The 22,431-nt window shown below is 31.5% G+C and overlaps 1 protein-coding gene across 2 annotated transcripts in view; it reads left to right on the forward strand.

Annotated features, from left to right (window-relative positions):
• Positions 1-4,544: 4,544 nt before the first annotated feature.
• The window catches only part of LOC114329927 (transmembrane protein 65), a 244,401-nt gene continuing 226,514 nt past the window's right edge, over positions 4,545-22,431 (forward strand). For both annotated transcript variants that reach the window (XM_050642629.1, XM_050642630.1), the window contains exon 1: positions 4,545-4,957. In XM_050642629.1, the coding sequence (XP_050498586.1) occupies positions 4,639-4,957 (319 nt within the window). In that variant the 5' untranslated portion in view covers positions 4,545-4,638. The remainder of the gene's footprint in view (positions 4,958-22,431) is intronic.

Raw genomic sequence — 22,431 nt, forward strand, 5'->3', positions numbered from 1 at the left:
ATCATTGAACATGATATGTTGGAAGATATTATATTCGAAAACCATAAGGTAAGAGTCCCAGAGGGAAGAATATTCCAATTGGAAACTCGGTGCAAATAGTTTGATTAAAGTGTTATGGTCCACTATTGCTCTCTTAACTATTTTAATAACCTTCTAGAGAGACGTCGAAGACATCTAGAACGTTAAAATGAAGTATACTTATATTCTCTACATAAATAGTGCAACAGTAAGATTGGATTCTCTTGTATTCCCTTGTATTCTCATTATGTCTATACGGAGCAGAGACTTGACTCTTCGCGCATGCGAGCGCCAAAAAATTGATGCCTTTGAGATGTGGTGCTGGAGAAGAATGCTACGCATACCTTGGATAGCTCATAGGACAAACGTTTCCATTCTAAACCAACTTAATATTAAAAAAGGCTGCCCACAATATGTCTGCAACGAATTCTGCAATTCTTTGGTCACGTGGTTTGCAGAGGTGACGACAGTTTAGAGAGATTAATTGTTTCTGGAAACGTTCCAGGGAGAAGGTCAAGAGGACGATCACCAACTAGATGGTCTGACCAAATAAAGCATTCAGCTGTAAACTCATTCTGCGAAGCTCTTAGAGTAGCTGAAGATAGAGACCAATGGAAAAAAATTGTTAGGAATATTTGAAGAAATCACGATCCTCAGTAATGGGGAAACGACAAGAGAGAGAGAAAGAAGATTGGATTTGTGGTTCACCTAATTTGCTATCGAAGATAAGTCTCCCGAGTTCTTCTTGCTTCGTATAGAGGTCGCTGTTAGCGCACTCTGCCAAATAGATTGCACTTCATATGGGTTTAAACTGCCTAGGGGAAATAATCGGGCTTTTGAGCCTTCATATCCCATGCAAGGGGCTACTCAATTCACCCTTGGCATATTGGTTCCTGATCCGTTTACAGGGGACGGATCGAATGTCTGATTTTCAAAATCAGAGGAGCTCTAACAAGAGCTAATGCCGAAGTGCACTAGTTTTGATAAAAACTAGTGCCGTTTCTCACATTACAAAAATACGTCTTTCCACATATACAGCACGTAATGTACAATATAGTACCTAATATCCTAAAATAAAATAACAAACTCCTATAGTCTGTTTTTAAACCAAGGGGAGTAATTCAAATTTCCCGCGCCTTAAAGCTTGTTTGTAATTGGTCCAACCTCAGGCAAGTTTACTCCACTGTTATCAAATTTTGACACTAATGACATTTATAAAATTTTGACACTTTTGTCATTTCATAGGTTAACTAGTTATATCGGCGATTTTTTGTATTTTCTGAGTTGTTTCTTTAATTTTTAGATTTTTAGTATGTTTTTATACAAAAAAAAACAGTTAATTTTAGAACTCTTTAGCGACGGATTATAGTTTATTTTTTAACCAGGAGGAATAAACTAAAAAGACAGATTCACACCCAAGAAAGTCACTAGAAATATCACCAAATACATCTTCTTTTTTGGTTGATCTAGTCGACCCTCACCGGTAATCCATAAATATTATATTAAATTAATACGTGGCTAAAGCGTTCCAAAAACAACTGATTTTTATATAAAAGTAGACTAACAATCTAAAAATTAAAGGAATAACCCAGAAAACACAAGAATTGCCGATATAACTTAATTAACCTATGAAATGTCACTAGTGTCAAAATTTGATAAATGTCATTAGTGCCAAAATTTTATAACAGTGCAGTAAACTTGCCTGCGGCTGGACCAATTACAAACAAGCAATACAGCGCGGTAAATTTGAATCGCTCCTCTTGCTTAAAAAACAAACCGTAGTATATTATATTTATGAATTACCAACAAAGGCCGATATGATTAACCAAAAAAGAAGATGTATTTGGTGATATTTCTAGTGACTTTCTTGGGTGTGAATCTGTCTTTTTAGTTTACTCCTTTTGGTTTAAAAATAAAGCTTAGTTTGTTACTTCAGGAACTGGACGTCAAAATAAAACAAGAAGTTTTCCAGCACACAAATACCAACCACAGAGTCTAAGGTAGGGTAGCGGACAGAGCCCCAGATAGCGGGATTCCGAGAGTGCGGGTGACTCTCGGAGGAGCCCGTGCAGAACTGATACTGATATACCGAAACTTGAAACCGCCGGATTTTATAGAAGCGTCTTAGCGCGCTGTAACCGGAAATCCCAAGATTTCGGCCAATGGGAAGAGAGAAGGGGCGGGGCAATGCACGTCGCGGTCCGCTGACCAAGACCCTCGATGACATGCCACAAGTTTCATCCTTTTTGGCTGATGTGATATTGAAAACCATTGAGCTAAGATGAACATGCCAATCAAATTAGCGATGGCTAAAAATATAACAAGCGAAGACACCAACAAGTAACAATGACTCGCCACGACCGTGTTATTGTCCAAGCAGATATAAGAGACCCAACAATTTCTCACCTGCAGCTCCAAAGATAGGTTTTGGATGCTACAGGTGAAACTGCCAGATCTGTTCAAAGATATAAAGGAGGAAGTGTCATATTCTGGGGAGGCATTATCATCGGTAAAAAACTCCTTTAATGTTGATGCAACCAACTTTAATAGTTCGCTGATATATTGATTTGGATCTAGTTCTAGAACTTGTGGTTAGTCTCTGGAGAGATACAATAGGAGAAAATTTAATTTGTGTGCATGTTAATGCACCTCTACACAACGGATGAGTAACCAGGCTAATCCAAAGGGGGTACAACCACTGGAGGGTCTCTGGGGGTATGGAATGATAATGGTGTTAAGTGTATAGAGCTCAAAGTACATCTCAATGGGGAGTTATAACCTCCAAAGCCCTCCCACCTGGTTACGCTACTGCCTCTACATACCAGCAGAGTGAATACAGACTTCTTGAAGCAGAAGATATCACTGTTCTGGAGTGGTCTGCTTAAAATTAGAGCTCGCCGGGACAATCCACAAAACACTGCACGGCTAGAACAAACTGCTCTTGAAGAATGGAGCAACCTACCACAAAACAATGTTGACAATTTGATTAGGAGCATTCCTGCACAAATTGAAGCCTGCCTAAGGGCTTGAGGTACCAATGACTACTAAAAAACCTAAATAAATAAAAACAATCATTATTCGCTTTACATTGAAATTTTTATGCTATCGACTTTAACAAATAGTTTCAATTTGTTTATACTTTATTGTTTTCTATACTTTTTATGTATTAGTGATTAAATTGCTTTAATAGTTATTTATGAAACAGTTCGTGAAGTATGATTTTTGCGAACGCACGCGATTTTTAGAGCACGAGAGACAACGGAGCGAGTGCTATACATCGCGTAAGTTCGCAAAAAGTACTTCACGCACAGTTTCATACAATATTTTTTTATCTTAATTGCTCATATTGTCATCACCATGACAACGCGAAAGTTAAAGATATTTGATTATATGAAAGTGTGCCAAAAAACCCATTGAAAGTGTGCGAAAAAGTAAATCCCATTTAAAATACATTGTTACTTCACGCACACTTTAAACCCTTCACGCACTGCTATCTATAATGACAGTTTTCACAAACTAAAAACTTATACATAATATGACAAAGAGTAGATAAAACAAATTTTGTTTAACTTCCTATCTTGTTCAAAATCCGCTTGTAATTAACCTTTAACTACCCGCGCATCAAATTATAACATAACTACACGCGTGGCGTACTCTATACGCCACAAGAAAGTACACGTAAAAACAGCGGATTTGTTTATTTTTTTTTTGAAAAAATACACTTAGTTGTTTGTTATAAACCTTATTCGGCATCAGTGAATACTTGGAGTTCCTTCTCAGTAAGCCAATTGGGATTTATAACTGGAATCATGGAATAACTGGATTCCATGATAAATAAAATTACTAATAAATTTTTTTTTGAAATGTGATTTTTTACAGGAAAAAAAATATTGTTTATAAAGAAAAATATATTTTGTGCCATAATGACTAAAAAACAATTGAAATATGTACTTATATTAATATATTCCTGGCGTATATTGTCCACCACCGGAAACAACAAATAATAAAATGTAAATTACGATCTTCCCAGAACACCGATTATAACGAAACTAAACCAAATTGTAAAGCACATTCCATTGATAGGTTAGAGAGATAAACAAAGTCAAAAATTAAATTTTTAAACATATTTGCAGTAGGATTTTTATATCTGGCGTACAAAATACGCCAGCGCGTGTAGTTAAAGGTTAATAAGTAATACAGATGATTTTGGTTGTGTGTAGTACCTACAGAAATTATTCGATACGGTATGTTTGATTGCCTATATGAAGGGCGTAATATTTTAATCAAAGTAAAATATACGTCTTAAGACTTTGTTTTATGTAATAAATTGTAAAAATTGTATTAATCTGTGGCAGGACTATAATCTCACATTTTATTTATTATATTATGTATATTCATTTTTATTTTCTGGATTTTCTGTTTTGTTTTTAAGTTTTGAATTGACATCTGACATTAGTAACGATTTGACGTGCGTCAACAGAAATCAGAAACCATAAACGTCAAAAAACTTCATTCCATGAAAGGAAGTAGTTGGAGAAGGACTGTGATTCATAACCTAATTTTTTTTACGTGCGTGATGTTTACGATCTTTCGATGAAAACGAACAAATTGTAAATAACAATGGCAACCAAAATAGTGAGAACTAAAAACATATCTAACCTATTTAACAACTCGATTTCGGTGTACTTATCTCAAAAGACTACTCTAACGAATTTCGCCAAACACCAAAAGACTTTTGTTGTAAATAATAGTTGTAAATTTAGTTTAAGTTCAGTGGTATCGGGAACGGCGGGTCATGCAGAAACAACGAGTACAACACAGGGTTTAAACAAACTACAAGCTCAAGAACTTATTTTGCGGCTCAATGGCGAGGAAAGGAATGTTTTGATGACGGCCCTTCACGAATATCAGTCCAAATTAGTTAAAGACGAATACGAAGGTGAGTTGTGTTTAGTTGGAGATTTTGAATAATCTCGATTTTGTGTTATGTTAGCTGTTAACCTTGTAATTTGTATTTTTAAACAGTTTTATGATATAACTGAACTGGTAACTGATGTTCCCTTGAAACTTACATACTTAAATTATCTTTGTTTTAATCTGTGGCCCGAAAAATATCAGTGCTCAGGTTAAAAGCAATGAAAAATATTTATATGGCATAATATAATTTATTTGGAATTAGACTGTGAACAAAGATATGCGCTACGGGGAAAATTAAATATTAATAGATGTTGAATAGCTAAACTTCATAATATTTATTATTCACATTCTTTACTTAATAAATACCACAAATCAAATATAATCAAAAATTATACTCATTTTCATAGTTAATTTTCTCCTGAACATATTAACGGATTCCCCTATTTTTTTTATTATTTTAGATTTTTCTTTGCTATTTTCACAGTTGGACAAAGGTTTATTCAAATTTCTTTTTTGAGCTTATACCGGGTGGAAAAAATAGAAATGTTTTTCTTATGTTAAGTTTGAGACACCCTGTAGAGAGGAACAGATAAAAGTTAAGTAGGTATATATCGAAATCCTGTTGTAGTCTTATATTTTTTGAACATTGGTTTTGATATCTTTAAAACTTGATATCTTTAAAAACAAAGAAAATAGAGGGTTTTACTCTTTTACATGTTGTGATTTAACTGAAACAAAACTAAATTAACAATAAAAAGTATCAGTTAACAAAACTTTAAAAACAGAGAAGGGAAAGATACATAATGTAAACTAACATCGCAAGTTCTCATAAGTGATTAATAGGATTCATGCCGGGACTTTGAGGGGACCAGTTCAATATCTGACTATTTACCTCACTTAAAAAATATTGAGTAATGACATGGTTATGTGAGTAGGCCTTGCCTTATCATACATTAAGATGAAATTATTTTCTATTTAAGGTGAGAAAGAAACAAATTACTTATTCAAATAATGAAAATCTCTGTAATATACCTTTTGTCATTTGAAGAGCCTCCACGTAAAACGCCAAATCCGTTCTTGCTGCCAAGGAAATTCCACCCCAAAATATCACAGAGCCTCCATTAAACAATCTCATTTCTCTTATGTTGCGCTGTGCATACCGCTCACCTGGTGACAAATAACTCTTATTAAGTGTAGATCAGAACTGTTTACGTTATGTATCTTTCTGTTTTTGAAGTTTTGTTAACTGTTGTTATTTTTTATTGTTAATTTAGTAAGTACTGTTTCAGTTAACACATGTTAAAGCATAAAACTGTCTATTCTCTTTGTTTTTCAAGATATCAGAGATATTCAAAAATCAAAATGTTCACAAAAGAACACGATTTTTATGTATATCCAACCTTGTACTTTGTCTTCCCTACAGGGTGTCTCAAACTCAACATAAGAAAAACATTTCTTTTGTGCCACCCAGTATAAGCTCAAAAAAGAAATGTAAATAAACATTTACACTGTTACATTTTACTGTTAATCCATTCACCAGAAAATAAACTTTTAAAATGAGTATAACTTTTGGTGGTACGAAACTTTTGCAGTTAAGTTTATAAGTATATACCTACTATTTGCAACTAAACCAGCTTCACAGACAAACATATTTCATATTTTATTTTCTGACTATCTTCTTTTTTAAACTGTTGACTGGAATGTTTTACAATATTTATAATCAAGTTACAGATGTAAGATTTTCATAATAAATTCTTAGAAGACTTCATTTGTTTTTCATGGTTCTATTTCTCTTTATTTGTTTTTCATGCTTTAGCTCTGTTAGTAGACCAGGCAGAAGCTGTTCTAAATCACACTCATTTGGGTAAATTGTATATGATCCTATTTTTGTTTGCTTTAATCTCTTTGAAATATTATAAGAAAAGTAGAAATGATAATTTCACTAATAGCTAAATTTTTTATTAAACAATTTATGAAAAAAATTTAAAAATTCATTTTTTTCTTTTTTGTTGCTACTCGGCTACTTATCTCGGCAGGTAAGTATGTACTTTAGAAAAAACTGTAAGGACAAACAAGTTAATCAATTCAATTTCTTTTAAGATAGAATTTATTGCAAATTAAAAAAAAATAATTATTATTATTACAAAATTAGCAAAAACAATTAAAACATGTCAAAAATCAATGTTTTTTTAATAATCATTTTCAGCTATTTAAAAACCATATTAAGTACCACATCAAACCTTTTAAATTCATCCAGAAAATCTTTTTGGAATAAAAAAATACTACTTATAAAATTTTTTTTAATAAAACAGTTTTCAAAAAAAGTTATAAATTTTCAAAATTATGCAGAGCCAACAACAAAACTTTTTTAGCTTATTTAAATTTATTAGCTTAAAAGTTGTACAGTTGTTTAGAAAAACTCCATAGAGTGTCCTATGGAGCTTGAATGTTTTGTATGGATTTTTTGAAAGCTTGAATGTTTTCTGATAATGTAAAATATTTACAATTTCTTGTTGGCTCTGCGTATTTTTAAAAATTAATATTTTTTTGTAAATTTAGATTGTAAAATTATTTTGTGAATACTTGTGCGCGAGCTAAGTCCATGATGTCGATAGTCCTTGATCAGACACCCTCATTTGGGTAAATCGTATATAATTCTATTTTTTGCTTTAATCTCTTTGAAATATTATTAGAAATGTAGAAATGATAATTTCACTATGCGGCCACTGCAAAAGTGGGCTAAATTTTGTTTTAAACAATTTATGAAGAAAATTTAAAAAATCCGTTTTTTTCTCCTTTTTGTTGCTAAGTATATCTAAGTACCTATACAAAAGTTTTGTCATTAAATTTCCAACAAGAAAAAATTGATTGAAAAAAATAATTATTATTGCAAAAACCATTAAAAGGGGTCAAAAATCAATATTTTTTCAATAATCCTTTTCAGGTGTTTAAAAACCATTTAGAACCTTTTAAATTTATCCAGATAATCTTTTTAATTTAAAAAATACACTACACAAAATTTCAACAGAATCGATCAGTGAGTTTTTGCAAAATAATTTTGCAATCTAATTTTTTGAAAATAAATTATATATTTTCAAAATTATGCAGAGCCAACAACAAAAGATTTAGATATGTACTTGAAAATTTTTTACGGATAAAAGCGCATTCAAACTTTCAAATAGAATAACTTTTTGGCTTTTAAAACATTTTTCAAGGGTTTGAGGTCTGTTTGGTAAACATATACGTTTAATATAATATTAAGTTAGTAATTTTTTTAATCTCTTAATTTTAAATAAAAGTTATTCTATTTGTTTATTAGTTTAAAAATTGTACATTTGTTTAAAAAATTCCATAGGCTGTTCTATTTAACGGATTTCAGTGATTAAAATTTTGTTCAAAAAATTAAATGAATATCCTTTTATATCTAAAAGACATTTTTTTGTTTGCTCTGCAAACTGTATTTTGCAAAAACTGCTTGATCGATTACTTATGCTGAAATTTGGAATTGTGATTTTATACAGGGTGTTTCATTGGGATAGTAACATATGTTAACTGTAGAAAGAGGACACTTAGGCGATCTCAAAAATACCATACTTAATGGATCTTACTCCATTAATAACAAAGATACTTGGTGTTTTATCTATTTTGCGCTTAACCAAACCAAAACGGGAAAAGCAGCTGGTTTCGATGGAATATATCCTGAGTTTATAGTCCACACTGGTACAAAAACAAGACAATGGCTCAAAGAATTCTTTAGCGACATTGTGACTACATCTATGCTTCCCCCAGAATTTAAAAGAACAAAAATTATCGCAATCCAGAAGCCTGGCAAAGACAACAAGCTGCCTGAAAGTTACCGGCCTATCGCCTTACTCAGTTGCTGTTATAAATTACTAGAACGACTCTTATATAATAGAATATGTAACACCATTGAGGACGCTGTACCAATTGAGCAAGCTGGATTTAGAAAAGGACGAAGCTGTTGTGACCAAGTGCTGTCCTTAACTACATTCATCGAAGCTGGCTTTGAAAGACGTGAAAAATCTGCCATAACATTTATAGACCTTACGGCTGCCTATGACACTGTGTGGAGAGAGGGCCTTATTTATAAGTTGATGAAAATCATACCCTGTCTCAAAACTTGTCAGCTGATAAACAATCTACTAACTAACAGACTGTTTCAGGTATATATAAATGATGCACGAAGTAGCGTTAGAAAACTTAACAACGGCTTACCTCAAGGCTCAGTGCTAGCTCCTTTATTATTTAACCTTTATACGGCGGATATACCTGAAACAAAATCGAGAAAATTCGCTTATGCAGATGACCTGGCCATTGGCTTCCAAGATAATAGTAAGGAAGCTGGAGAACGAGCTCTAAACGAGGACCTAACTACACTTAGTAACTACTTTAAGAACTGGCGCTTACGTCCTAACACAAGCAAAACTGAAACCTGTCTCTTTCACCTGTCGAACCAACTTGCGGGCGATACCCTCAATGTAACTCTAAATGATGCAGCTATCAAACATAACAACAACCCCAAATATCTAGGCATCACACTTGATAGAACACTCACCTTCAAAAGCCATCTTACAAACGCAGCCGGTAAACTGAGAACAAGAAATAATATAATAACAAAACTTGCTGGAACAACTTGGGGTGCTTCTGCAGATACTCTTCGGACCTCTGCTCTAGCTTTGGTTTTTTCAGTGGCAGAATATTGTGCACCAGTATGGTTAAATAGTGCACATACAAACAAAATCGATGTCCAACTTAATCAAACCATGAGATTAATCACTGGAATAATAAAATCAACCCCAGTGAGATGGCTGCCTACTTTGAGCAATATTGCCCCACCAGATCTACGCCGTACAGCAGCATTAGTGAGAGAGTATCAGAAAATTGTAGCCAACATACAATTACCAATCCATCAAGACATACCAGACATCTCAAAAGAGCACCAGCGACTGAGGTCTAGAAATCCTCCAATCAGAACTGCCCGAACAATTGGTGATTCCTATGATATACAAAGGCAATGGTCCACAAGATGGATGCCAACAATAGCAGCAGACTATATTCAGATATCCACCCCAACCCAGGGTTTCATCGGATCGGGTCTGCCCCGGCCCACCTGGACGAGGCTTAATCGCATACGTACCGGACATGGTAAATGTGCTGATTCTCTGTTCAAATGGGGTCGTGCAGAAAGTCCACAGTGTGATTGTGGATCGCTTAGACAGACCATAAGTCATTGTGTTTCAGATTGCCTAAATCGGGCCTACCGTGGAAACCTCCAGGACTTTGTGGAATGCTCCCCAGATGCAATTGAATGGCTATGTAAATTGGACATTAATATTTAGATTCATTCATTATGTTTTGGTGTTTGAATAATATATGTGTATATGTGTATATGTGTGTATATATGTATATATGTATATATATTATATTTGTGTATTTATCGTACTGAGAAAGTCCATACGCTAAATAAATAAATAAAAAAATAAAAAAAATCTATTTTGCCATTTTCTTAATTGGTTCATAACTTTTTAACCACACTGTATATTTATTTTATATTTGGCACGCAAATATCATTTAAGGTGTACAATAAATTAATTTATTTACAATTGTAAAAAATCCAGATCCGGATTAAAAAATATTGGAAAAATGTTCTGACCCCAAAACAACACCCTGTACATTACTTTTTTTTTTAAATGGATTTTTCAGTTGAAAAGAGGATGAAAAACTAAATTTAGTGGTATAATTTGAATTTTGGGCAAAATGATTTTTCTGGTGAAATTTTGAATTTGAATTCGGAAATTAAGTGAATTGCGAGAGCTCTAAGTAGAAAAAAATTGAAATACAGCTTACAACTTGTAAACCTCACTGTATATTGATTTTATATTTAACACGCGAATATTCTTTTAGATGTCCAATCAATTAGTTTATTTACAATTATAAAAAATCCAGGTCCGGTTTAAAAAATATTGTGTAAATATTTCGACCCAAAAAACACCTTGTATATTAATTTCCTTTAAAATGGATTTCGCATTTGAAAAGAGGATGAAAAATAAAATTAGTGGTATACTTTGAATTTTCGACAAAATGATTTTTCTGGTAAAATTTTGAATTTGAATTCTGAAATTATGTCAATTGCGAGAGCTCTTGTAGAAAAAATTAAAATGCGACTTAATTTTAATTAATACCATTATTTAATCTAAATTGGTAAAATGTTAATATTTTAGTGTTTTTTTATTATGTGTGAAAAATAGTTTTTGGCGAATATTCATCTTTAAATAATGAATAAATAATAAAGGGTCAATAAAGAATACATCACTTTAATCAACAAAATAGCTAAAAACTTTGAATTTTCGACAAAATGATTTTTCTGGTAAAATTTTGAATTTGAATTCTGAAATTATGTCAATTGCGAGAGCTCTTGTAGAAAAAATTAAAATGCGACTTAATTTTAATTAATACCATTATTTAATCTAAATTAGTAAAATGTTAATATTTTAGTGTTTTTTTATTATGTGTGAAAAATAGTTTTCGGCGAATATTCATCTTTAAATAATGAATAAATAATAAAGGGTCAATAAAGAATACATCACTTTAATCAACAAAATAGCTAAAAATTATAACAAAACAGCGAACATTTGCAGCATAATCACTATTCAAAACTAAAGTACTTATTCAAAATTACCACCAACAAAAATTATTTTTTTTATACGTAGGTACGGTAAATTTTTGTTGTTAGGTACCTAGCGTCATGTGTACTGTGTGTGTGTTCACAAAGAGGGGATGGCAAGTACTGTATGTGTTAGTGAGTGTCTTGTTACATTGCAAAGTCGACGTCATTGTCTTTGCAAAGAGACGCTAAATGTATCCGAACGTCTGCGGTCCCTCCGGTGAGTACCGATCCCACAAGGACAGAAACTATTTTCATTTATTAATTTATAATAAACGAAAAATTTCTGACCCTGATGAGATTCGAACTCACGACCATTCGGACCTTTCGATCCAAAGGTAGGCGCTCTTACCACTGAGCCACAGAGGGGGTCATCAAAAATTATTCTTATGTGTGCAAATGTTAATATTTTACCAATTTAGATTAAATAATGGTATTAATTAAATTTAAGTCATATTTTAATTTATTTTACTTTGAGCTTCGCAATTCACATAATTTCAGAATTCAAATTCAAATTTTTACCAGAAAAATCATTTTGCCGAAAATTCAAAGTATACCACTAATTTTGTTTTTCATCCTCTTTTCAAATGCAAAATTCATTTTAAAAAAATTTAATATTCAAGGTGTTTTTTTGGGTTGGAACATTTATATTATACAATATTTTTTAATCCGGACCTGGATTTTTTATAATTGTAATTAAATTAATTGACTGGACACCTAAAACAATATTCGCGTGTTAAATATAAAATCAATATACAGTGTGGTTGACAAGTTGTAAGCTGTATTTCAATTTTTTTCTACTTAGAGCTCTCGCAATTCACTTAATTTCAGAATTCAAATTCCAAATTTCACCAGAAAAATCATTTTGCCGAAAATTCAAAGTATACCACTGAATTTAGTTTTTTATCCTCTTTTCAACTGAAAAATCCATTTTAAAAAAATTTAATGCACAGGGTGTTGTTTTGGCACAAGTTATTAACCAATTAAGAAAATGGCAAAATAGATAAAACACCCAGTATCTTTGTTATTTATGGAGTAAGACCCATTAAGTATGGTATTTTTGAGACCGCCTAAGTATCCTCTTTCTACAGTTAACGTATGTTACTTTACCAATGAAACACCCTGTATATAGGATAAGGCCTATAGATAACTGGCCTATTACAAATATCTCGAAAACTAAAGGCAACAGAATCATGAAAATTGGACTGAAGGGGTTTTGAAGGATGATCTATTAAATGAAAATATTTTCATCTCTTTGCAACTTCCGGTTATACCGGAAGTTGCTTATAACTTCGTTTTTTTAAATAGGACACCCTGTATATTTTTACATTTTTGGATTTTGCTCGATGTCTTTTTTCTTAAAATATGAGGTTTTGTAATATTATACAGGGTAGTTTAAAAGATATTTACATTTTTTTATTAATTTCGTAGCAATATTCACACCCTGTAGAATTGTAATAGTTTGACATTAAAAACTCTGCTTACGTTCAAGTGATTTTTAATATAGTCTATTATTGTTAAGAATCATTAGTATAGCTAATTTTGAAATTTTAGTATACAGAGTTAGTCGAAACTCGGAATGAATATTTTCTGAGTTTTCTTAAATGGAACACCCTGTATTTTAGTATTGTAATGAAATGATATTTCATGGTACTTTTTTATTTTATAAGTATTCCCTATACCTAATTGCTTTAATTTGTGAGTTATTGGTGATTCAAACTAAACATTAATTGCAACAAAAAATACGTAAAATTTTATTAGGTTGGCCGTGAAAAAATTCAATCACAAATAATTTTTCACAAATAAATACATATTAATCCAGACTGATCCTTAAAATTACCAATAATGGTTTCGCTATCAAAATTCCTAAGTAGTTAAGATTGTTGGTGCGATTGACAATTAAGCACAAATTAAAGCAGTTAGGTATAGGGAATGCTTAAGAAATAAAAAAGTACCTACCATAAAATATCATTTCATTACAATACTAAAATACAGGGTGTTCCATTTAAGAAAACTCAGAAATACTCATTCCGAGTTTCGACCAACGCTGTATACTAAAATTAAAAATTTAGCTATACTAATGATTCTTAACAATAGTAGACTATATTAAAAGTCATTTGAACGTAAGTAGAGTTTTAGATGTCAAACTACTACAATTCTACAGGGTGTGAATGTTGCTACGAAATTAATAAAAAAACGTAATTATCTTTTAAAATACCCTGTATAACATTACAAAACCTCATATTTTAAGAAAGCAGACATCGAAGAGAGTCCAAAAATGTAAAAATATACAGGGTGTCCCATTAAAAAAAAACGAAGTTATAAGCAACTTCCGGTATAACCGGAAGTAGCAAATAGATGAAAATATTTTCATTAAATAGATGACTCTTCAAAACCCCTTAATTCAAATTTTCATGATTTTGTTGCCTTTAGTTCTCGAGATATTTCTAATATGCCCTTTATTTGCCTCACCCTGTATATTTTGAAGATTCTATATGTCTTTTCAATACTTGGAAAAGATTATTGAAAAACAATGGTTTTTGACCCTATTTTTAATGATTTTTCAATTTAAACCCACCCACTGCTTAGGAATGAGGTTCTTAGCGCAAGTACTTCAAAGTTCAGTGAAGATGGACTGATAAGTCCCAGTTCTGAATAAAAACTACAACAGAAGTTTTCACTTAACTGTAAAAGTTTTTTAAAAGTATATCTCCAGAAAACTAAGAAAGAATCTACAAAAATGTAGGCAGACAGTCACATATGCAAGAGAATGATAATTATTATCGAAAAATCAGATGAGGAGAAAAAAAAACAAGATATAAAAAAATATTAATAGCTTCATTATGTTGCTGTAAAGAAGAATGAAAAAGAACCTAAAAAGATATAGAAAATATGTAATAAATCTAAAATAACCCGCCAGTTGCCAACCAATTCATACTTTCGAAGTTATTATCTTTTTAGTCTTTAAACGCGCCTAAAGTATGCTCGAATTCTAATAAAAATTCCAATGCAAAACCCTTATCACAACCTAAAGAACAAAATTGCCATTATCTTGCTAGATTTATCCTCCCTCTTTTAAATCAAGTATTTTAATTAATTTTCTCGGCACAGGTTAGGCCTGAAAATTTAATAAACGCTTAGGAAAGAAGCAACGACGCTTAATTTTCGACGTTTTCGTACGAGAACTGAAGCGGTTTTAAAAAGTCCACTTGACGTTAATTGGGATAATGGCATCATTGCCACCAAGGGATGATACGATAATGTAAATTGTCAAGTACAGTGACGCGGGTGTTAAACACTAAATGAGACCAATTTTGTGGCGTTTTACTCCAGAGAAGAGCTTGTCATTTTAGACGTCGGAGTTAACAAATAAATCCTCTTTTTTTTAACAAGAAATGTGAAATTAGCCCATGTTGTAAGGCCGCTCTCATATGAAAAAATTTTTAGCCGTATTTATGTTAGGACGTGGACGACACGACTGCCTTACGGGGCACTTTGAAGAATCGTCTGATCTGAAAAGAATTGGCTAGTTTATCATACAACGGAACGGGGCGATACCATGGACATGCGCTTTCTATTGTTTCACGGCACGTGTCGTGCACGCCCCGTCCTAACATAAATTCAGCTTTAAGTATTCGGTTTCTTTTTTGGGATTGATGTTCAAAAATGTCCCCTTTAAATAATCAGAAGGGTGCCGGGGGAAATTTTAGTTTTTAACTTATAGTTTTCTGGGTGATTTTGAAAGGTCTCTCGTCATTTTTCCCAAAAGTTGATAGTTTTTGAGTTATAAGCGATTTAAGACCTGAAAATACGAAAATACGCATTTTTCAGGCTTGAAAACTCATATGTAAATTATTATTTTTGAGGTTGCCGAGTGCCTAAATTGAAGTTTAAACATTCAATTTCAAGGTTCTCATGAGTTTAGACCGTTGTTTTTTAACAATTAAATTATGCGCGTCCACTCGACTTTGAAGCCGCCGCACCTCACACTATATGATTTGTCTCTCGCGCTATGTGATTGGAATAATCTCAATATTAGTACGTTCTTTAAAGGTAAAATATTGCAAAACCTCTAAATTTTAAAGAACTGCTTGGATTAACATGAAATTTGGCATACACATAGCTAACAAGTCAAAGAAAAAAAGTGATATTGTGCCGATGTGTGCTTTTGCCCTAGGGGTGACTTTCACCCCCTTTTAGGGGTGAAAAATATATGTTCCAAATAAGTCCGGAAATGGATAAAATGACTAATTCTAAGCAACTTTTGTTCTATAAAGTTTTTTCACCAAGTTAATTCTTTTAGAGTTATTGTTCAAGCAATCTATATAGTGTAATGGGTAAGATTATTGTAGCTTTGGGTTGTTCTTCTTTAATATTAGGCCGGCAGCTGGTGTTTTCTGGTAATTAAATATGTAGTTAAAAATATTTATTTATACTTAGGTAAATACCGTTAAAGCAGGACATAATATTGTATGTGTTAAAATTAATTTTATCAATTTTTTAATAACATTTAACCTCACAGGGACCTCCCTCTTACCGCATGCTTGCATTAATAACTGATGTATAATCGCTTTTATAATTAATCTTGTTATTGTTAGAATTACTGATACTAAAAGAACTTTATAAAAACACAGTTAGATCTAAAATTACTTTAGGTATACAGTTCAAAACTTTTAAAATTCAGCACAAAATGCAAGCATGTCCCCGCTCTTTTTTTATTAAAAATACAAAATCTAAAAATATTTTTTTAACCGAGTCTTTTCATTAGTACACTTATGCTTGGAAAATGAATTGCACAACACAACAATTAAAATACTGATACACTTAACTCATTTTCTCCTTCTTCCGTATTTTCTTCGTCACTATCATCGCCCAATTCAATAATAAATTTATTTGCACCATTAATGTGGAAGTGCCCAATCTTCTTATAATATTCTTCTACTTTGATCACTTTGGCGATTCTTTTCTGCCAGTCTACTTTGGTAATATTGGCTACTTCTTTTTTAATTACCTCAATTACCTTTTTGTCAAATTTAGGAAATGTATTTGAACGCCTTATACTTGGTTTTAATTGTCCCCAAATTAACTCAATAGGATTGAAAACACAAAAGTAGGGGGGAAGTCTCAATCTCAATATAGTGTGTCCATGCTTTTCGGCAATACTCTCTAGAGCGTATAATTTTCTAAATTGTTTCGTGTGTAGAACTTCAATAAGTTGTTTTTTTTTGTGTAAAAATCTTGGAAATACAAATAATTTTCCATTAAAAAATTTTGCAGGTCAGCTTTGAAGATGTATTTGGTATTTTAGTGAGCTGTCGGGAATGATAGGAACCGTTGTCAAGCACTATTACGCTGTTTTTCTCCAAGTTTGGGATCAGCGAGTTTTCAAACCAATCTTCAAAAATGTCAGCTTCCATATTATTGTGGTAGTCAACGTTACAATCTTCCATTTTCTTCCCACATAATTTTAAAGCATTCGGAACCCATCCCTCACTTCCTCCGCAATGTACAATAATTAGCTGCGAGCCTTTATTTGCAGGCATTTCTGGTATGCACATGCTTGAACCATCTGTCCATCCTTTCTTTACTGTATCGTGGGTATCATACCAAGTTTGATCTAAATAATAAATTCTCCTATTTTCTTGCCTATATTTAGTAATTTCATTGCTTTTGTAGCAGTCGTATATTGTGGTTTTGAATAGTTTTACGAGTGAAGGATTTAAAGGTCTTGAAAATTTGTAGTCACATCGTTTCTTGCGATGATAGGGTTCATTTTTAACTATTTTATATACATTAGAAAGTGGAATTTCTGTTAAATCAGAGGTGGCTTGTGCCAATAGTGTTTCATCGAAGCCGAATTTCGTACGTAGATTTTTGTATACATTCAAACATACTTGCTGTGTTTCTGCATTTAAATTCATTCGAATCTTCTTTACGAGCTCTTTTTTTTAGTAATTACATTCACACTAGCACTGGCAATTTCTACAATACAGGGTTATCGTACGCGATATTTACATTATCCCACGGGCGCCACATCACTATTCACATTAATTAAATTACAATAATTAACACTTGACACTCTCCAAACGAAATACTAAACCAATATTCAAAATAATTACAGCAACAAAACACTCGTATCACTTAACACACGTACATTCCAGTACTAACACACTGCTAGCTACCGAACTAAAACTAAGATTTTGCACGAAACTTGTGAATAGATATGCGGGAGGTCTGACCGTAAGAACACAGATGCCTTCAAAGGGCCGCTTCTTAAACGTTTGACCTAATATCTATATTTGAAGAATATCATATTTCACCGGCTTAAAGCTATTCCACAGTATTTTTTACTTGGACAATATTTGCGAGTGAATATGTTAATTTTTCTACAAAATAACCACGTTTTCAGACGGTTTTTCGCAAATAACTCAAAAAGTAAGTATTTGATCGAAAAAAAAATCGTATCAAAAATATAACACGTAAAAATGTTGAAAACATGGTGTATATCAGCGATACTCAACCTTTTTCTTTCATGGGCCACATAGTAGCTATTGCCACAGCTTGCGGGCCGCAATCAAGATGAAGTAGTATACAGGGTGTTTCATTGGGAAACGGAAATACTTGAATGGTGAATAGAGGTAAATGAGGCGGTTCTAGACATGCTACATTTATCGATTTTGCCCATTTCTTTCTGGACCCATAACTTTAGAACCACCTTGTATATGTTTTTGATATTTGGTACACATATATCACATTTACAACCCAAACCACCCAACTATTAATCACAAGAAAAATACAGGTCCGGATTAAACAAAATTATAAATCCATTGTGACCTTGAAACAATCCTGTATATTGAAATTTTCAACACCCGTTTGCACATTTGAAAAGAGCTTTAATGTAGCTTCCATTTTTTGCGCAGACATTTCAATGACTTTAATTTTGAAATTATGCCGAAATTTTTAAGAACTTGAACTTTCAAAACAAAAATTTCGATGTAATTTCAAAATTAATGTCATTAAATTGTCTGCGCAAAAAACTGAAGCGAAAAATTAAACTTAGTTTTTGTGGTCTTTTCAAATGTGCAGACGAATTTTGAAAATTTTGATATACAGGGTGTTGTTTCAAGGTCACAATTATTTTAAATTTTTTTTGTTAATCTGGACCTGAATTTTTCTTGTGATTACTAAATAGATCGTTGCAATGTAGTAAATAAGTATTGATTATTTTTAAAATGAGTATTTTTTCATTAACTGTAATAATTTATTATTAAAAGTTAATAATACCTTGCTTCTTAATCAGAGTTTTTAAAAATTTGAATATATGTAATTTAAAATTAAAGTCATTAAATTGTCTGCCTCACTCCCAAACACGCCTCAAACACATCGGCACACTATCAAATAATTTAAAAAAACACGTGAAATTTGACAAATAATTTGATCACAGGTCCCTTTAGTTAACCTTCGGGCCGCATAAAAAACGCTAGAGGGCCGCATGCGGCCCGCGAGCCGCAGGTTGAGTATCACTGTTGTATATATTAGGTCACTATACCTAGTAGAAGCCGAGTTATAGCTAATGAAAAACAGGTTCATATTCGTCAAATTCCAAATCGAATATTTTAACGTGCCATAACCAAAAAACGAAGCACTTTTTTGGGGAAAACTCATTTCAACTTTTTTAAATTGTTTAAAAAATGGTTATTTTTGTTTTAAAAAAAAAATTTAGCATCAAAAGTAAACAAGTTACGCTCAAAATAAAGTTGGTCCCTTTTTTTTTGGTAAGAAATCGGAAAAATTACCCCTTAATTAGCATTTCAAATGAACTAAATTGTTAGCACTTCACAAGTTTTCTACTCGCGTATGTATTGGTAATATGATCTGTAAATTTCATCGGTTCAAAGTCCTTACTTTTGAAAGAGCTGTAGTTAAAAGGGCTTGAACGAGTCACTTATCACAAGTGTATGAAACACCGGAATCTTAACCAATTTTTGTCTTACAGAAAAACAAAAAAATACAAAATATTCAGAAAAGTAAAGCCGACTTTTTCTATTTTTTAATATTTTTGGTATCTCTAACAATTTTTCAGTTACTTTGAAAAAAAACGTTTTTTTCAAAATTAAAATTTTTAAAAATTTTACTTTAAAAACCCAATTTTTTCAAAAATAAGCATTTGAATCGATGAAACTTACAGATCATATAAACACAACATAGATAAAGTAACTTGTGAAGCGGTAACAATTAATTTCATTTAAATTGCTAATTGGGGGGTGATCTTCCTGATTTTTTTTGGCAAAACAAAAGGAACCAACTTTATTTTGAGCGTAACTTGCTTACATTTGATGCTAGAAATTTTTTTTATAAAAACAGAAATAAAGATTTTTTAAACACTTTAAGAAATTTGTAATGTGTTTCCCCAAGAATGCTTCATTATTTGAATATTTTCCATTGAATTATTCTATTTGCAATTTTTCGAATATGAACCTATTTTTCATTAGCTATAACTCTGCTTTCGTTGGGTATAGAGACCTAATATATACACCATTTTTTTCACTTTTTTTATAGGCTATATGGGCGTCTATCAATATTCACCTAATATATTGTTTTCCTACTCTATGTTTTGTTGTATTTTAATATTTCAATTATTCTACAAAAATCAAACTATTTTGGTTAAATTCAGAACTATCAAAAGTTTAAACCGTTTATTTAGTCGATCTTCCCACATGATGCATGTGTCCCCGTGGGTAAAAGTGTAAGATGAATGAATTTTAATACTAACTGCGCTAACATAAGCGGGTTCGAACCCCAATATAAACTTTTATTTTTTTTATTTTTTTTATACATTTTATGATTGTAAGTATATTTATTATATAACTTTTTTCTAGAAAATACGTATTTAGTTAAAAAATTTTTCGACAATAATTGCTCAGAAATCATTTGTGGCATTTTTCAATGTGTTTTTGTGTGTTTTATTCTTTTATTTTTTTAATTTTTGGTATTGTTTTAATAAAAATGTTTGGAAAGTAGTAAGTATTAAAATTAGTTTAATATTTAAATAAAATATAAATAAACTGTTTAAAGTATATTAATTTCGTTGAAATCATATAATAGAAGTATAACTTCTTACGTGCGTACAAAGTACACACACACATTGTTTTTTAATCTCTTCCGAAAAGTAATTTCTCACGATTTCACATCGAAATAACGTGAACAAAGATTTCATGGTACTCTCCAAAATGGGTTCTCCTTGCAACTTTTTGTACACTTGAGAACAGGGTAGGCACACAGTTTTTGTAACACAAACTATTTTAGCCGACTTCATTTATTTTATTTAGCGTATGACCTACATCACAGAATAGGCAATTAATTAGATTTATGCATTATAGGCCAGGGTAATAAGACAAAAATATACCCTGTTCGTGACACTCGTGCAGCCAGGGTACTGAAGCGTTTTTTCGACAAGTAATACCTATAGGAACAAATCGTAACTATTTCCTGCGTAGGATCTGGCGGCCATTTTTATTTATAAACAATTAACTGTCAAAAAATGGCATTTTTCCCTTTTTTTTTCAAATCAATGGAAAACAGTGAAACTTATGATTTTTTTAGTACAAATATCTTTGAGATTATGGAAAAAGCTTTCAAATGACATATTACAAAGTTTGATATACTCATTTATTGTTAATATAATTGCAAAAAAAGGTCGTAATTGCAAAAAAAAATATTTTCGCAATAACTGTTGCAAAAATTAGTGTACAGGTTTGAAATTTTTGTCAAATGAGGGTTCTTTGGTGCTTAATATGTGAAAAAAATTTCAAAGCGATTCATTCAATTGTTTAAATTTTATTCGAATTGTTTATCTCAGAGAGCATTTTTTTTGCAATAACATGTCAGAAAAAATGACGTTAGAACCATTCCACAGATGTCAAATGGAAGAGCATGAGCTATGTTTTCAACTTGGTTTAAAAAAAGCGAATAAAAAATGCATTTATTAGTAATAAATAATTATGCCAAAGTATCGTAAATCTTTCCTTATAAACTTTTTGGATAACTTTTTCCAAAAAAATTAACTTTTTTACCCTGTTTTAAATGCACAACTACCAAGTAATGTTATTTATATCATAATTGATAAAAATTGTAATAAATATATATAATTTCTTATATAACAAAATAAAAAGTTTATAAGGAAAGATTTACGGTACTTTTGCATAATTATTTATTACTAATAAATGCATTTTTTATTCGCTTGTTTTAAATTAAGTTGAAAACATAGCTCATGCTTTTTCACTTGACACCAGTGAAATGGTTCTAACGTCATTTTTTTCTGACTTATGTTATTGCAAAAAAAATGTTCTCTGGGATAAACAATTTGAATAAAATTTAAACAATTGAATGAATCGCTTTGAAATTTTTATAACATATTAAGCACTAAAGAAACCTTATATGACAAAAATTTCAAAGCTGTACACTAATTTTTACAATAGATATTGCGAAATTAATTTTTTTTGCAATTCCGTCCTTTTTTCGCAATTATATTAACAATTAATGAGTATATCAAACTTTGTAATACGTCATTTTAAAGCTTTTTCCATAATCTCAAAAGATATTTGTACTAAAAAAACCATAAGTTTCACCGTTTTCCCTTGATTTGAAAAAAAGGGAAAAATGCAATTTTTTGACACTTAATTGTTTATAAATAAAAATGGCCGCCAGATCCTACGCAGGAAATAGTTACAATTTGCTCTTATAGGTATTACCTGTCGAAAAAACGCTTCAGTACCCTGGCTGCTCGAGTGTCATGGGAAAAACCTTATTAC

Source organism: Diabrotica virgifera, chromosome 2 (genome assembly GCF_917563875.1).
Source record: "Diabrotica virgifera virgifera chromosome 2, PGI_DIABVI_V3a".
NCBI lineage: Eukaryota > Metazoa > Arthropoda > Insecta > Coleoptera > Chrysomelidae > Diabrotica > Diabrotica virgifera.